At 28.8% G+C, this 17,923-nt stretch overlaps 1 protein-coding gene across 4 annotated transcripts in view; it reads left to right on the forward strand.

Annotated features, from left to right (window-relative positions):
• Positions 1-17,923, forward strand: part of LOC118196992 (uncharacterized) — a 443,070-nt gene that overhangs the window by 182,739 nt on the left and 242,408 nt on the right. Inside the window, exon 1 of one of the 4 annotated variants that reach the window (XM_035368461.2) lies at positions 3,565-4,021. The exons of the other annotated variants lie outside the window; for them this stretch is intronic. Within the exon in view, the coding sequence (XP_035224352.1) occupies positions 3,964-4,021 (58 nt within the window). The 5' untranslated portion in view covers positions 3,565-3,963. Of the gene's footprint in view, positions 1-3,564; positions 4,022-17,923 lie in introns of those variants that run through there. 4 annotated transcript variants of the gene reach the window in all.

Below are 17,923 nucleotides of genomic sequence, written 5' to 3' on the forward strand. Positions count from 1 at the left end.
AATGAAAATCTAAATTTCAGTTTCTTCAGATGGTAAAATTTATTTAAAGAAAACCCGATTTTATTTATTTATTTATTTTTTACTTTAGTACGCACATTACAGATCACTAAATTTATGTGTTACGTTAGGTAATATCCATTTAATATCCGAAGCAAGAATACAGCGAAGCGCATTATAGACGGGAAGTAATATAATTAATAAAATGTTATCTTTTTAGGAGACTTCGTAGAAAATTTTTAAGGAGCTTATGAATGTTTCCCTCAATGATGCGAATAAAACCCAATTTTTAATATTGTTTATTTGTATATTGGGTGGCCCAAGGTAAACTGAACTCAAAGCAAGTGAGGTCTTCCGTATCCGGTTCGGTTTATTTTGGGCCATCCGATACAAATGGATAACTTATTTGAATATCGTAAAGGAAGAGAGGGGCACTTTAGGATTTTCCTTGTAAAAGATCATCCTTTCAGAAAATGCTTCAGATTTGCATCACACAGCCTTGAAAACTCCTTTTGGATGCTATTATTTATTCGAGAAAAGGAGGGGAGGAGAGACTGTAATTATCATTTCTTACATTTAATAACTGCATGAAACTACAATTCTTGTATTTATATAAATGACAGCCCCCTATTCCTTGTATTTATTTAATATATATATATATTAATTTATTTAGAAGAAAATATCATTTTGCTCAAGAAATTTACCAATTCTGAATGCCCACGATTTGTTTTCTTAGCTGCTTTTAGTTGAATTAGCAACATGTTTAAGATATTTTAGATTTTTCTTAGGCCTTTTAGTATTGCATTTGCCTTTCATCGTAATTTTTATTTAAATTTTGCTTATTTCCTAAAAATACATAGACCGAGAGGAAAAAATTCTTTCATTCTGTCTTGCTTTTTCTCCCCCTCTCAAATTTGTGTTGTAGATTAACATTACTTTAAGTTAAATAAATAAGTAAAAAATAATAATAAAATAAAAGGAATGAAAAGCTATTAGCTTATGATATTAAGATTTTTAATTCGTATAAGATATGAGGTTTGTAGTCCATTCGTTCAGGGTTGCTTTCAAAATATATTACTATCATTAAAAATTCTTTCATATGAATTTAAGCAACTACCCAACATTTTTCTCGAGCTTGATCTGTCCTTTGTTACAAAATATCACTGAAATATTTTATTTAGTTATTTATTTAAATTTTTGATCACGTTGGACATTATCTCATTACCTGATAAATAGTTGTAAAAATATTAAATGTTGGAATACCAAATCTCCTACCGAAGTTCAAGTATCGGGATTTTTTTTATACTTGCATAATTATTAGAATTAACTGTAGTTAATTATTACTGCTAAAATTGTCTCTTTTTTCAATTTTACAATTACATTAAAAAGCGTTGGTTTCTAACACATCAAGGTCGTTTACTTTTGCAGATAACATAATTAAATAGTAAGTGTTTATTAAAATATTTTAGTACCCACGTGAAAGAAGAAAGTCAACTTGAACATGAGAATTAGACAAAATTTCAACCTTAAGTTGATGTTAATTTCATTGAAACGCTGTGAGCTTTCAAGAGAATCTGATACAGGTCTATTTTCTGCTTTTTGAAGAAAAAAGACCCATATAAAGTTCTTTCAAAATGTCAGTCTAGGACTAAATTTTCTCAAATTTTTAAAAGGCAGCATTTTAAAACTCTAAATGATTTTAAAATATCCGATGCAAATAAATGAACGTTACGAATATCAGTACCTTTCTTTTAACCATTCATTAATTTTTTTTGAAAAAATTATTAAAACAATAATAAAAATATCTGAAAACTTTCAGATTTTACCAAATATGAAATAGACAATAAAACAAATTCGAAATTCAAAATTCGGGCTACCAGATGTTAGTGTTCGGGTGGTGGATTACGGTATTCAAAACTTGATGGCTCTCGGTACCGTTGTTTATTCACAATGCGAGAAACATACATATATTGAATGCAGATTCTTCACTATTTAATTTCTTTAAATATAATACAGGGCGATAATATTTAGCGGCAACAATTTAAAAGTTTTTCAACGCTTTTAGTAATTGGGCGCAAATTGCACTTTCGAGACTAATAGCCCTTCTGGGCTAACGCCACATTGGGCTAAAAAAACTTTTACAAACTACTAACAACTTAATAAAATTTTACAAACAAAAAACAAAAATTTACTATTTTGTATGCAGATAAATGATTAATTAAGTACAGTTTGTTTGCTTTGAAAGTTACTATGGATAAATGTTTTTAATGCACTTAAAAAAAAAAAAAAAAAAGTGATAAAAATACAAGCAAAGTTTTTGGCTTTGCAGTCAGTACTTAGAAGTATTTTATAATTAGCAAATTTCCCTTTCTTTCCCTATTACTCTTCTTTTCAAGTGAGGATTAGTGGTGTTTCTTTCAATTTAAAGATGACAGGTTCTGATTTCGTTTCATCATTCTCACCATGAAATATCATTCTAAGCAAGATTGACTGTTTTTCAAGCCCTTGAAATGGCGCGAGGGACATAATAACGTTTCTTCTAAAGTTTAATTTCTCATTATATTGGAATTTAAGTCAATTTACAGCTTCTGCCTTTATTAACTGATGACGGTATCACATTTTGAAGAATTGATGAAAAAAGAATGTGAAAATTTTCCGAGACATTTATTGCAAACATCATATCAGATAATTTGAGATTTATAATAACAATAAAAATAATAAATATTACAATACCTTTTTTTTATCCAATTATTGCATGGCTCTTTATATAAGAATCTACCTATTTTACATACAGCAAAGCCCTGATTCTCCGATATTTCTTTTATATGACATACTATGAGAATTTTAATTCTCAATATAAATTATTATTGTTACATAATCATAATACTATATAATATAATAATTAATATGATATAAGTTGTTATTATTACAATATTAATTTATTATTACTCTGGGGGGGACTAACAACATGTTAAAATCACTAGTCTTGTTCCATGCTGAAACAACGTTGCTGTTGCTAAAGTATGCGTACCAAACAAATTTTTAAAATTAAATTAATCCAACACTTACTATGACTTTCATTATTGAAGGAAAAACTGAATTTTTTCGGGTCGGAGTGGCAACACAAGACCTGTGGATAAATTTTCTAATACTTGGCGAGAATTAAATTTACGTATGGATCTTAAAACTGGCTGTCGGTTTCTGCTTCCACATTGCTCAGCGACTTTAAAATCCTGTGCAAAACAAAATATTGGCTGCATCTATAAAGCGAATTAAATTCTATATTCCATCATTCTCGCCCGGCGAACAATAACGCATCACGAAGCGTGACTCACGTGACTTCAACACCAAAAACCACCCGAGCGCGAAAAAACTCTCGCTCAAGCCGAAAAACACCAAGGCCATAAAATACGAACGTGGAAAAGAAATAAACAAATAAAAAAATTAAACGCGCCAAATCGTTTCGCTAGTTTGATATTATCGCCAAATACGGGAACCCGGCGATCCATCTACTGGAAAAAAGTTCGGGTTTACTTCGCTCTTCCATTCGGCTGGAAGCGCGGCTATTGGTCGAATCTGATTATCCAAGGAGGCTCAATTATGCCACACGGTGGAAAACCGAGACACCGTACACAAGAATTAATATCATTCACTGCCGTAGACACGTTCTGGCGCTGCTGCAGTTTGCTTTTTACTCCTTTACAGGGGGTGTGTTTGATGTAACGAAAAGTTCTGTTAAAATAATTTTCCCATATAAAACATTTCAATGAAGATCTTCTAAACAATCCAATGGTCGTATACGCGCGTGAAGAATCACCGTGAAAGGCGTAATAAAATTGTGCACCGCGCACACTGACTGCTTATCCAGCATCGAATCACAACATTTTTATTTGGTTTTCGCTGTTACAACAGTGCAACAACGTGTTGTTTACCAAGGTGTTGGCGCCGGCCGTGCAGCTGAACTTCATGATGGACCTTAGCACGGCTTACCGCTACAATGCCAGCATGATGGAATATTACTCATGTAAGCGTAAGTAGATGATATTGCATGCCATGTGTGCGCTCAGAAGCAGCGTGCGTGTGCGCGCTGAGCGTGTGTGTGTGTGTGTGTATGTGGATCAGCGGCGAAGCATTAAGCGTGACCGGGAGTTTTTACCACTTACCCAGTTCGATTGTTTCATGGGTTGGAAAATTTATTTCATTTATTACTTGAGTCTGTATGAATTATTTTCATTTCTTTTACTTTCTGCTCGCTTTCGAGACAATGCTTTCAGTAATTTCCGTGTTTAGACTTAAAACAAAATGGGACTGTGGGTAAACTAAAATTCGTTTTCAATAGAATAAAAAAGCAGAATTCAGAAAAACTCTTTCATGCATATAATTAGAAATTTGCGTGATTTAATCACGACACTTTCCGTTAAATGTCTAATTTCACAAATTTTGCATTCGAAATGAAAATTGCTAATTAATTTATTAATGAGAACTATTCAATATTAAGGCAAGTTGACATTATCAACGAAGTAAAACTCCACATAGCCACTTAATTTATTAGTTTTCATGGCATGGAGAATAGAACTAGTTTATAAAAGAAAGAAAAAATAGTCAATAAAACAAAATTATAAATATCTCAAAGAGACAAATTGTTTTAAATAGATCGAAGAGTTAATAAAAATAAAAAAGAAATGATGAATAAAAATTAAAATTAAACAAATGCCATAACAAAATTAAGCACTTTAAAACCCTTTTAATCAAATCATTATGAAAGTAATTTTTATTTAATATTTGCATAAATATATAAATAACTACAAAGATAAGTAAAAACAATGATATTTATAATTTAAAATTAAGTATGGCAGTATTTTGACTGAACATAGCATATAAAAAATGCAGGAGTTTAAATCATTGATAATATCGCTTTTTAAAAATAATTTTAAATAAAAATGAAAAGAGGCTTAAAACGAAGTACGTCATAAAGTTGTCTATAGTATTTAGTGTTTTTATATCTTTAACGCAGATGATGCCATAAATTATTAGATAAAAATTTAATAGAATCTTTAATATTAATGTGAAAGTTGTAAAAGAAAGATCACTTAAATACACTTTTACAGTAAACTTTTCTTATACCTACCATCTGTTTTTAACATTAATTCAGCGAGCTGGTAAAAAAAATAATAATTTAAAAATTTTTTAACGTATTTTAATAACTAAAAAGCACTTATTAAGAATAATCAAAAGTTATACAATTATAGCTTAGTGTTTTTAGTGCACAATAAAGAATTCAAAAAATATTAGTCTATGCTAATCAGTTTATTAAAAAAGAATTTTGTTTAATAAGATTAATTTTCATTAAAGATACACATTTATTTTGCAGATTGCATTTTAAATCGCATATTTACAGGAACCTGAAAACTTGGTTCTTTGAAAACAAATTGTTTTGTCAAAAATGTGACGTCACCTCAGAAACTTTCCTGATTAATACCAACATCTTATCTAAACAACAGTGAAGTTCTATAAATTAATTATTTTCCGTCTGGCGTATAAAAAATCGTTAGATTTGGCTCTGTTCTCTATTTTTTAGATACAACCAGTTATTTACTTCGATTGCCTGAATGAACACAATTTCTCTTTTAATGACTTCATTGCACTTATCTAAACATCTGTCAATATTGTTTATTCTATTAATGTATACAGTTGATAGCATTGATTGATCTGGTATTGCAAGTTCAAATTTTAAATATATATCTTTTTTAAATTCAGTTACGAAAATGATTGGTTTATTTGTACAAATCTAACTTCCTTCTTAGAATTGTATAAATGTAACGTTATGACTTTTGTTTTATAATATTATATAAAAGCTTATAATATCTTTTAACAAGCATCATGCGAAGGTAAAAATATTTCAGAATTAAATAGTTAAAGAAGCAATTTATGATGTTGTAGAAGTATCAGTTTAGTTGTTAAGTTTAATAATTAAAAGAAAAGCGAATGGTTCTAATGTATTACAATTTGTGTCACTTGTAACTTTATAAAAGCCTTGGAAAAATAAGTAGCTATATATATAATATAGCAGGTCTGAGGAAATATGAAAAATACAGAAAAAATATTAAGTTTACAATTCCTAACTAAAATTTAAAAACGCAAACCAGATCTGCTATGTTACTGATAATAATCTTTCATTTCATTTTATATTAGAAAAAATAAAGCTGTTTGTATACGAACTCTTCTTAACTTTAAATAGTTGGAAAGCCGAAATTTTATATTAAACTCTTTATTTCAAAAGTAAATACAGCTTAAAATTGTAATTTTTACAAAACTCAATTACTCTCTCAATTACAATTTTTGAAATTATCAGACACGTAACTAATACTACTATAAAAATATATGTATTATGTATTAAAGTACAATAAAACGAAGGTATTTTAGTATCACGAATAATACGAAAGTAATAATGCGGAAGTATTGTAGTATCAATATATAATCTCTGTAATCCTGATCTTAAATCTTCGTTTCATTCATGTATCACCGATAGGGAAGGATACGCAACTAATTCTTTAGTTTATGTTTATGTAGTTCAATTATGTAGTTCAATTATGTTATTTGTTTAGATCGCGATTGAATTTCAAGCTTCTCAGTTATAACATGATGATATCTGTTTCACATTTTAAGAAACAATCTTGTTGATTCATTTAAGAATCAAGCGAAAAGGATTTCTTCATAATTTTTTTGATACTAGTTCTTTATTAAGAAACTCAAAGATGAATTATCTTTAAAAAACTCTTTCTTGCTATAAAATGCAATTATTATACACATAAATATCTTTAATAAAATCATTTTTAATGTCTTTTATGCAACTGCCATACATATTATACATTATTACTTTTGCTAAGAAAATTATCTCTAATCACATTTATATTTTTTCTTCTAATACTTTTCTATCTTTCCATTTTCATATCGCATTTCAATAAATATATTAAATATTCTTAAAATATTCTCCTCATTTCATAAACTAAATTTTAAAAGCGATGCAAATATATTTATTTTAAATGTATTTTTCACTAAGAATCCTTAAATTTCCATTTCTTGCGACTCAGAGGACAAATTCGCTATCTTATTTAATAATTAATATTACTAATCTAACTCTCTTCAAATAAATAGACTGAAAAATACAACTAAGCCTAATTTGCTTAATTAGCTGCATCCGAAGCGTTTAATGATACGCTCTCTGAAGAAGTAATTGTTTTCGTCAATGAAGAGTTAATAAAGTTAAACAATGCGAAACATTATTTAATATTTAAAGGTGGTAATCAATTTAGGAATCTGTAAATAAATATCTTTCCAGCAATATCTATTTGTTGCCGAAGATGTTTCTAATTAAAAGAATAATAATGCTAAACGCAACAAGAGAATGTTTACATAATCGTTTATGTAATTATTACGATATTTTCCAATTTGGATGAAGGACGATTTTTAAATCAGTTTATTTATTTTACTGAACTTAAATATAAATAAATAAATTATAAATAAATTAAAAATAATAAATAAATATAATAATTAAAAATAATAATAAATAATAAATTATAATAGCAAATATAATTTGCTTTTTGAAGATCCTTTGTATATTTTGAATATATATATATATACTTAATAATAGGAGAGCGGAAAATATTAATCTTTACTTTCCTCTGCATATCTTGCACAGGAAATTATATATAATATACTATACAAAAAAAGTTGATTTACTAGTCTACCAGAAAATGCTGATTCGTTGTATTTCCCCCAAAAAATTTGTTAAAGATTTTATTAATAATTTGTATGGTGGGAATCAGTAAATGATTATCTTACATGAACAAATTATATAAAATATAATTTAAAATGCTAGAAATGGTTCGTTTATAAAAATACGTTACGAAAAGAAAAATTAAATTTATTAGCTAATGTTTTTCTTGCATGAAGCAGACGCCAAATGCTTGTAATCATAAAATTAATTCAGAAATCCATTGCAGTTCTTTACTTATCGGCGTGATTATTTGACGTTTAGCTTTATAATAAAATATATTTAGTGCTTGCTTAGGGTTTATTCATTTTTATATATCCTTAATACATATTAAGGTTTTCTTAAATAAAAATATAAGATAGTTTTTTTTTTTTTTTTTTTTTTTTAATTAAGCTTAGGAAGCAATAATGATTGAACATTAACTGGTAACATCAAAACGTTTTTTAGACATTGCCACTCGGCAAATCCTAATAGCTACAAAAAGGCATTAAATTATGTTGTCATTCGCAAAATCTTAATAGTTACAAAAAGCATTAAGTTATATCATCATTACGCTGGCTTACACTCCTACAGCTTCGTTTCAAAACAAAAGACAAAAATTATATTTTACACTTTTACACAATTTTTGCACTTAGTATGAATGTATACTTCTTGCTATTTATTATAAAATTAACAATCTAACTTTCTTCAATAAATAGCCATGAAACGACTCACAGTTGTGTTCTTTTACAGTTCAATGTAATACTGCATTTTATATGAAAAAAAATTGAGAATTGATTTTAATGTTATGTGTTGATGTTCAATGATATAATAACAAAGGCTGAAACACTGAGCAAATAGGCGTACTTTTCAAAGAAGGAATGTTAATAACCAAGACCTTCGATTTTAATAACCTGTGAATCTTATATATGAAAATAGAATAAAATATTTTCTTACATACCGCAAATGAAGAGCGTAATAAAAATTAAAAACTTTTATACTAGGTCAAAAATCATAAAGCCATCACTAGTAATATTGAGAAAATATTTTTTTTTCCTTAAGAGAAATTACGTAAAAGAAACTGTAATCAGTTTTGCTTTTTGATTGACTTCCTTCAACCTCAGGATATCACCTATCATTGAAATATAGTTCTTCGTTGCCGAATTCGCATGTTGCTATTTTAAAATCTGGATTTAGTCTTCTCTTGATGCTGATAATCTGTATTACTCAAACTTATACGTTTCTTAATTTAAACATTTAAAAGTTATACGTTAACTTATACGTTTAAAACTTATACGTTTTTCTAAATATTAATTAACCCATTGCGTGACTCTCAGAAGTGAAAAATTATGAGACTATCTGCAATTGCCTGGAATCTGATGGGAGTATTTAAAGAACGAAAATGAAATAAATACATAGGATATTGTTAAATCAAACAAAAAACTTCTTAATTAAATGTAATAAATATATATATCCCTCCTCCAATGGCGGGCTGTAGCTGTTTAAAGGCGTTGGGTAGTACTAATGCTAGAAGTGGCAGTCTTTTTATTATGGAGGCAACTAAGAGGTGGGCCATCATTGCCTCGTATGAAGAGACGGACAAATTACATTCTTGACTTCTCTGGGATTCGAACCCGGGCGTTCCGGCACAACAGTTAGAGTCACTAACCATTTTCCCGTATGCTCGGCAAATGTAATATGTATATGTTTTCTTGAAAGTATTTCATTAATTTTATCAAATTAGTAATTTCTTCTAACATGAATGTTTTTGAAGACCGCTGAGATTTAGTAAATCCAGTGTCCCAAATTTTCAAATTTCAAACTCTAGTTAAACTGATTCTCGATAATTTTAAAATTTCCAATATGCAAACTCATATGATAAATCTGAAATGTGTCAGTAAACTGTAACAGATATTTTCGGTGCTTGTTTATGTTGAACAAAGTATATTGCAGAGCTGTTATGAAGAAGAGACGAAAATATAAGAACTTTCCTCAGATAGAAAATGAGAAAAAGCATAGACTTAATATATATTAACTAAAATATTAATGTGAAAATGAGAAGAAAAAAAATATAAGAAAAAGAAAAAGAAAGAAAGTATATTCTAGGTGCATACTCTTAACTGACAATCTTTGCTTGGATGTGCTTGATTAAAAAAAATGCATGGATTCTAGCTAAATATATTTGTAAAAATTTATTACAACAAACCAGCGATATAAGACTCCAATTCATTAAGATATTATTTGAAGAGCTAGCAATTGCATGCACATTACTTTACTAGCAACTAATGCTATATTAAACTTCCCGTCAAAGTTGTGCAAAACTCGTTTCATTGGCACTTTAAATTAACAAAACTGTGATGAGAATTAAATTATATTATGTGATTAATGTAAATAATACTCATAAGTAATAATGTTGTTAAAACCCACTCATTATCCTCAGCATTTCAGCTTTTCTAGAGAAAATGAGGAATGATGAGCAGGATGAGCTGTTAGTGAGATAGATAATCGCAAAGTACAAATATAAAAAGTAATCTAAATGAATTGCCGTGTATGAAAATAATAGATTATCGACAGAGAGTTAATTACTAGACGAAGCAAGAGAAGTGAGTTGAATGCAAAAGACAAAAATGTAAAATCTTAAATGAATTAAAATGAGAAAAATTAAATAAGTTGTAATATGCGGAAACAATAAAATAAGTTGTAATATGCGGAAACAATAAAATAAGTTGTAATATGCGGAAACAATAAAATAAGAGTCTTAAGTTAATTGCCGAAAAGCAGAATAATGAGCAAGTTGCACTGAATAAAAATAGGCTGAAAAATACTCATATTTCTTTTATATCTCGAATTTATTTTTCTCTCAATTTTTTTTTTCTTTTTTTTTTTCGATCTTTTATTATTTCAAGCCCACCAGCGGCCGAGCGGTAAAGACGCTGAACACTGGTAGTTCGGTCCGAGGTTCGAATCCCGCGAACGGGCTGGCTGCATGGGCGTTTTCGTGGTTTTCCCCATGTGTAACGTGTATACGAGCCAGTTTCCCTTAGAAAGTCCTCCACGAAAGGCATCCCTCCTCTTAGGCAGATAGCCCTAGTGTGCTTTGCCATAATTAAATACACCACCACACCACACCATACTATTTCAAATTTGATTTTGTTAAAAAATTAAAGTTGAGTAGAAATGCACAAATGATATAAATGTATATTTTTAAGCGCAAAACATTAGTTCTGTAGAAATAATAATTATTATAAATATTTTTATGAGTTATTAAACATTCTGAAAACATATAAATATTCACAAGTTTTTCTTTAAAAAGATATGTTAACATAAATATGTCATTTGGACGGATAAGTCTAAATCAAAAATATTTTGTTAAACTCAAATAAGTAAACAAATAAATAAAAAATTAAAAAAATAAAAAATAAATAAATTTACATCTGTATTTTTGTGTGCAATACATCATGCATTGAAAACATTATGTTATAGAATAAGAAAGGAACAGTTGTTTTAGTAAAACTTTGCCACTTTAAGTACAGTAATTGAAGTATGTTTTCTTTCAAAATTATCATTCTTAATTACAGTGTACTACCTTTTAAATGTAAGATAGTCTATCATGAATATCGCTATAATACAGTTTAATAATTACATGTTACTTATAATCTACCTATTGAAAGAGTTGAAAGGTCATAATTGAAGGGAATTGATGCTAAGTAACATATTTAACATTCTTTTGGCTTCTGTATGTCTGCTGGTTTTCATGATTATAAATTTTTACTGTGAACTTAATTTATATTAATCTAGAAACAGCAAATCTATATGCGGACTGAGGAGATGAGTGCAGATGTGATAAGGAATTATTTATTTCAGGCAGTTTAATACTTCTAAATAAAAGTGAAATTGCTTGCAACATCATAGCCATAAACTGTCTTTTTGAGCTTCAGTTATTCCTTTGAATTTTACATTATTATAAAGATTAAATTTTAATTTGGGTTCAATAATGTTGTAACAGTTTATCATAGATAAAAAGACATCCTGAATTATAAAATAACATTAATTTACATTCGCTGCTTTTACAACTGCAGTTCTTCGAGAAACCTGCTATCTCTAGGCACTTCTAATTTTTCCAATCTTAATTGTGTGAAGAATGTGTTTTTCATTTGAAAATGAAAAACAGTTATTTAAAATAATGTGAAACATTAAATGTTTTTTTATAAACTCACGTTTTGGAAAAAAAAAAAAAAAAAAATTATATTTAAATGGAAAATCATTTTTGCTCGAAATGGACTACTGATCTGTTTTTAAAAACTGTTTCAATTTTAAAGCTCTTCTGGTTGCTGATTATCCATTTTCTATCTCTGTTTCATGCATAAACAAATACTGAAGAAAATTAAAAGTAATTTTTTTTTTCTTTATATAAATCTGTTTAAAGTAAAAAATTATTCCTTCCTTTTAAGTTAGGAACCAGTAAGTAAACATTTCCGCTAGCGAGGAAATTCTTTGCGAAATGGCCTCAGTTATTGACTTGCAACAATAAATAAACAATAAAAAAAGTTAAAAATGTTATTTTTTATTTTTAAGTAAAAAAAACTCTAATAGAAATCAGCAAGACTTACGTTTTTATTTATTATTTTATATTATTGTAAAAATTATTTCCAGTGCGATGTTTGTAGAAAGATACATCTATGTATAAATATTTTAAATATACAGTTTTAACTGGATTTATTCGTCTTAATAAATCACTTATAATATGATTTAATTTTAATTAATTTTAAATTATCAGAAATGCAAATTTTATTTATTGTTTTACATAATCTGCTAGCTATAGATGCAACAGGAAGTACTGATTAGAGAGTTCTGTATCTGTCACATATATGTAATATTTATAAGTAAGCCACATATATATAATATTTATAAGTACGCCACATATATGTGATATGTAGAGTGCTTCTAAATAAATAAAAGCTGATATACTAGTCCCGAATTACTTCAATGAGATTCAAAATTAACTGGATATGATTTTAGTGTGATTCATCATGCCTCCCGGACAGTATAGTGGTTAGGGGAGCCTACTGTGATTACCAATTGCTTGGGTTCGAATCCCGGAGAAGGATGGATGTTGGTAAATGTATAGTGTCTTTGTGGCATGGGGGCACTCTAAATATATGGATAGTCGAAAGTCCTCTCGTGGGGACTGGTGGTAAGGGAGAGTGGTGGGAGACCCTCGCCCCCCCCCATGGTGCCCTTCCTCAAAATTGGGATGGCAATAGAATCCAACCTCCTTGAGACCAGAGCCTCAACGAGGTTATTCTTTTATGAAATTCATGGACAAAACGACAACAACAGCAGGATTCATCAAGAGCGCTATTTTATATCATCTTTGAAAATTGAACCATATTTTACAGTTTCATAAAAAGCACATATTTTAAGCGAAATATACAGTTCCGAAAGACTGTCTCACTGATAACTAAACCCCAGATTGTTAGTCATTGTGCTTATCATTCTAACGTGGTTCCTTATGCATCACTTTTTGTGAAATCTTAATCGAATGACAAACCTTGAGCTGCTTAATTCGGAACAATAGCTTTACACAACTAATTAAAGCAAGTTAATTACGGTGTATCAACAGTCGATAATTACTTCTCAAATGCTACTTTATGCAAGCACATCACTCTTCAAGAAAATGCCTGTATTTTCATAAAAGTAGCATACATCTCTTCTGTGCTAAATTCGTTATTCGTATTGGATTTCTTTACGAATAAGCTTTGCAAGAAAGGAAAAACTGAAATCAAATTATACACTTTCCTCCGGCAGATAGGATATCCTGAGTATGCTTTTCATTGTGCAGCGAATGAAAGCATCGTTCTTTCTTCTTTCTTCCTCTCTTCTCCTTATATTTATACTTACGTATAAGTCGACATACAAACACAAAGAAGGTAGGTGTTGGTTTTACGACCCCCCCTTTCCAAATTTTTTTTCGCTTCCTCTACTCTTTTCTATTCCCGAGAAATTAAATTTCATTTGCATAGATGTATTCTTTTCCCACCCTCTATTCTCTTACACTTTTTTTGAACTTTTTTTATCGGCTGTTTATTATTTTTGTTACGCAGGCCAGATGGATTCGGAGAGAAGTGGCCTATGTTGTTAATATTTTATGTTTTTTTAATGGAATGAATATGTTCTTCCCTTTTCCTTCTTAAATTATACTTTCCTAGTAAAATTCTGAGCATACAGGCAATTAACTTCAAATCTAGCAGTCAAAAACTCACCGGATTAAAGACAGAAAATGTCTTTCCAGCATGAAAACTTGGCTTTTTTTTTTTTTTTTTTAAATTCGTTATCCTCTCCTGATTTAAAAAAAAAAAAAAAAAAAAAAAAAAAAAAAATAGTATAATGCTCAACTTTTAAGTCGCATGGCAATTTATGCTTTGATAACTATTTCGGTTATTTTCCAATTTCCAGTCAGTACGGTCCTATAAAAATGTGTCACAGAAGAGCTTTGGATTTAGTTTAATGTTTTTGGCAACACTTTCATCTCTGTGCAGTTATAAAGTATTTCAAGTGCAGTTAAAGAGTATTTTATCTCTCCTTTCAGCATGCCATCGTGATGTAACGGTAGCATACACCGCGCATATTCGAGAGTTCAGTGTTCGAGTCTCGGCGAAAGCATTGCACGTTTTTCATGTTTCCTGCTTCAGAATAATGTAATGACTCCCTTAGATTATACAGTATATTATACAAAATTAGATTATACAGTATCCCATTCTTGCAAAAGCAGTTCTGTATTTGTTTAAAAACTATTATGAATTCCATGTTTCTCGTAGTATAACATGCTATGAATAGTAATGCTGCGTTTTTTCTAATGCAGACATTCATCCTTTCTTCGATTATTAAAACTCGTTTGCTTTTAAGAAAATTTATAATAATTTAGTTTATTAATAATAAAATTTTATGCATCTCTCTAACATCGCTGCAATGCTTTCAAAGATGAATTCTCTTCAAAGATGAATTCTCTTTGAGTATTATTTGGGATTTCTTTGCGCATATTTCGGTAGTTAAGAGAGATTCTAGTAGTTTAATATCAGTAATGATAATGTTGTGGAATGCACATCCTTACCCGAGTGAATTAAAGAACTTTATTACATCCTGTCACTCATACGCAGTTCTTTTGTTTAATAAGTGTAGTAAGGAATCATAAAAAATAATATTTAAAAAATTTGCATATAAATACGATATATCATAAATTTTTCTTTGCTAATCTTTCTTTCTTTTTCTTTCTTTTGAAAATTGTTTCTATTACGCATTTAGTCTTTGTCATATTCATCCTCCACGATTGATATATAAAAATTTTACCGATTGTATCGTAAAATTAGGATTTGAAATTCTTCTTTAAGGCAACTTTATATTTCTATAACTTTAACACTTTTGCTTTCACAGACATATCTTTTAAGTAATTATTATTCCTTTCCGGTTCCTACAGAGTACCAGAGTTCTCTTTTTGTAATTAATTAAAAACTTTTTTATCAGTGTTACAAAAATAATTAAAATATAATTTATTTTTCAGTTTAGTTCAAAAAATAAAAAAGAAATGAATTTCATGCCATCTAATGTAAAAATACCTTAAACAATAAATATCAAGATAAAATAAAAGCTATGTGGCTTATTAGTATTGTTTAGTGAGGTTTATAGGTGAAATATCTTGAAATAAAAATCTTCGCATGCGAAAGTATGTTACCTAACTTTTAACTTCTGATCCATACACTCAGCACTAGGAGTAAGAGGCTTTTCTCTTTTAAAAATAAACTGCGCGAAGTTTCAAAACAGTTATTATTTTTTTAAGGAGAAAGGAACAAAATGGAGTTTGGATGCATTTTTTTCTCAATGGATCAAAAATGAAATGTGCATCATTGAATCAAAGAATTTCAGATCTGTACATTTTCTTAATTGTAGGCTTTCATGGTGAAGATTTGATCTAATTTGTCGCATCTTTTGATTAATAATATTAACAACACTTCAATGTGACTCGAGCTTCTTCATTTAGGTACATATCTATAACTGCTAAACTCATCGGTTATCTACAGTAAATATGAGATTACATTAAAAAACCCGCAACATTAAAAAGCTACCTTAATAAGAACCTGCGGCCGAGCTATAAAGTCCCTGAACACTGGTAGTTCAGGCTGGCTGCATGGGCGTTTTTGTGGTTTCTCACATATGTAACGTGTTAATACGGGCCAGTTTACCTTAGAAAGTCCTCCACGAACGCATCGCTCCCATCCGTGTAATACCTTAGGGTGGAACACGTAAATAATAATAATAAGAAGAAAAGAACCCGTGAAATCGCACAAACCAAACAAGCAGTTCCTTTTATACAAGTTAGTAAAGAAAACTGCAAAATGCTGAAAGGTATAAATAGTTTTTCTTCTTTTGTTTTCTATTTCTATTTGTCTCTCACATTTAAATATTAAAAGATAATTTAATTAGTGAAAAAGTAAAAAGCCCCACCCCAAATGTATATGTATATATATATATTCTATTTTGGAAGAGTATCAAATTTTAATTTATTTCACCGATACTACATCATTAAACAACTGTAATTCTTTTTCGCTTCTTTATTTCAAAAAAAGACATTTTTTTTTTTCTTTTTTCAACAAACTATGAGTGGCTGTTATTCGAGTAGTAAATAATGATGTTTAATGACGAGTTCCTTCCTGTCTCATAAACTAATTTCAGTCTTTTCATTATAGTTATGGTATCACAAAAATATTAAATAGCGTTTTATATATATGAATGCGGTTACAGGAAAGAGAACAGAGAGAAGAACATCGCTTTGTTAAATAGCACGTGAGCGTGCCGAGGTGAAAAGTTAGCACGTGCAATACAGACGATATTAATACTGTACGATAAAATGTATCAGAGGACAATTTAAAATTCTTTTAGGATTTTAACTCTACCAGGTGCTATTTTTTGGTCGTTTATTATTTTTTTTATTCCGCCTAGTTATAAATTGCAAGTTATTTGTAGTTATAATTTATAACTATAAATCTAATTTTACATGTGTTTTTATCTACATTACTACAAACGTCTTGAAAGATACCTATAATTAAATAACGGTTGATCAGAAAGAAATAGTTTATCTGTTAAAAATGAAGAAAAAAAAACACTGCATTTATTTCTTTTTTCTTAATTTATTTATGATTAAAACCATTTTACTTTTTACTTGAAGCTGATATTCAGAAACGTATCTGATTATTATCTTTTCTTTAAAGATTCACCCTTGCAAATTAAAATTTAATAATCCATAAGAACTTTATTGTCTCTTCATTCTTTACGAAACGAAAGTATTATTATCACCACAGTAAGCCCCCCTTTTTTGTTGTCATTAAGCTATTAACTTTTGAAGATTTCGCTTTTTAACTGTTACTTTCACTATACGAATAATTATAATAAGCTTCTATTCATGCACATCGATTTTTTTCCAATAATATTACAAGGTGCTATTTTTGAATATTCTTATTCTGTGCTTTTAACTCAATACCAGCAATAACTTCAATTTAAACAGTTTTCCTACTTCTCAATTTAACGGAATGGAATTTCACAATTTCTGTTTATCTTTTTTTAATCATATCGCTTACGATATCACTATCTGACATTATACGTACATGGTATTATACAGTTGTTGTGCTATATTATACACGTGCAACTTGTTTTTTATAGTAAATTTAATATTTATCGTTAGCGTTTTAATGACAGATTTTATGAATTAAAACGCTTTAAAAAAGGCTATATTAGACGGAAATAAATTTATTTAGTTTAAATTATTACATCTGATATGTTTATTTATTTTAATTTTATTTATATAATTTTTGCTTTTGCTTTATTTTATTTCATTGGTAAAATCCTTTCACATAACCCAAACTTACGTATATAAGGATAACTATAAATGTAAACATTTCTTTTTCCCTTGTAGAAGACTTTAAAAATTTAGGATCATTTTGATTGTGAGACTTTCTTATATTTGGGTCAATGCGGTTATTCTTTAATAAAAAATATTCTCTTCGCGCCTTACCGTCTGATACAAAAAATTTTATTTTTAATGGGTAGAGATGTCTGTAAGCAATAAATTAATATCATGAAGTCCTTATTAAATTGCTAACCTAAGAAACGCATCCTTATTAG

The sequence above is a fragment of the Stegodyphus dumicola genome, chromosome 1 (genome assembly GCF_044657685.1).
Source record: "Stegodyphus dumicola isolate Sdum_Otavi_A_Nest chromosome 1, ASM4465768v1".
Lineage (NCBI taxonomy): Eukaryota > Metazoa > Arthropoda > Arachnida > Araneae > Eresidae > Stegodyphus > Stegodyphus dumicola.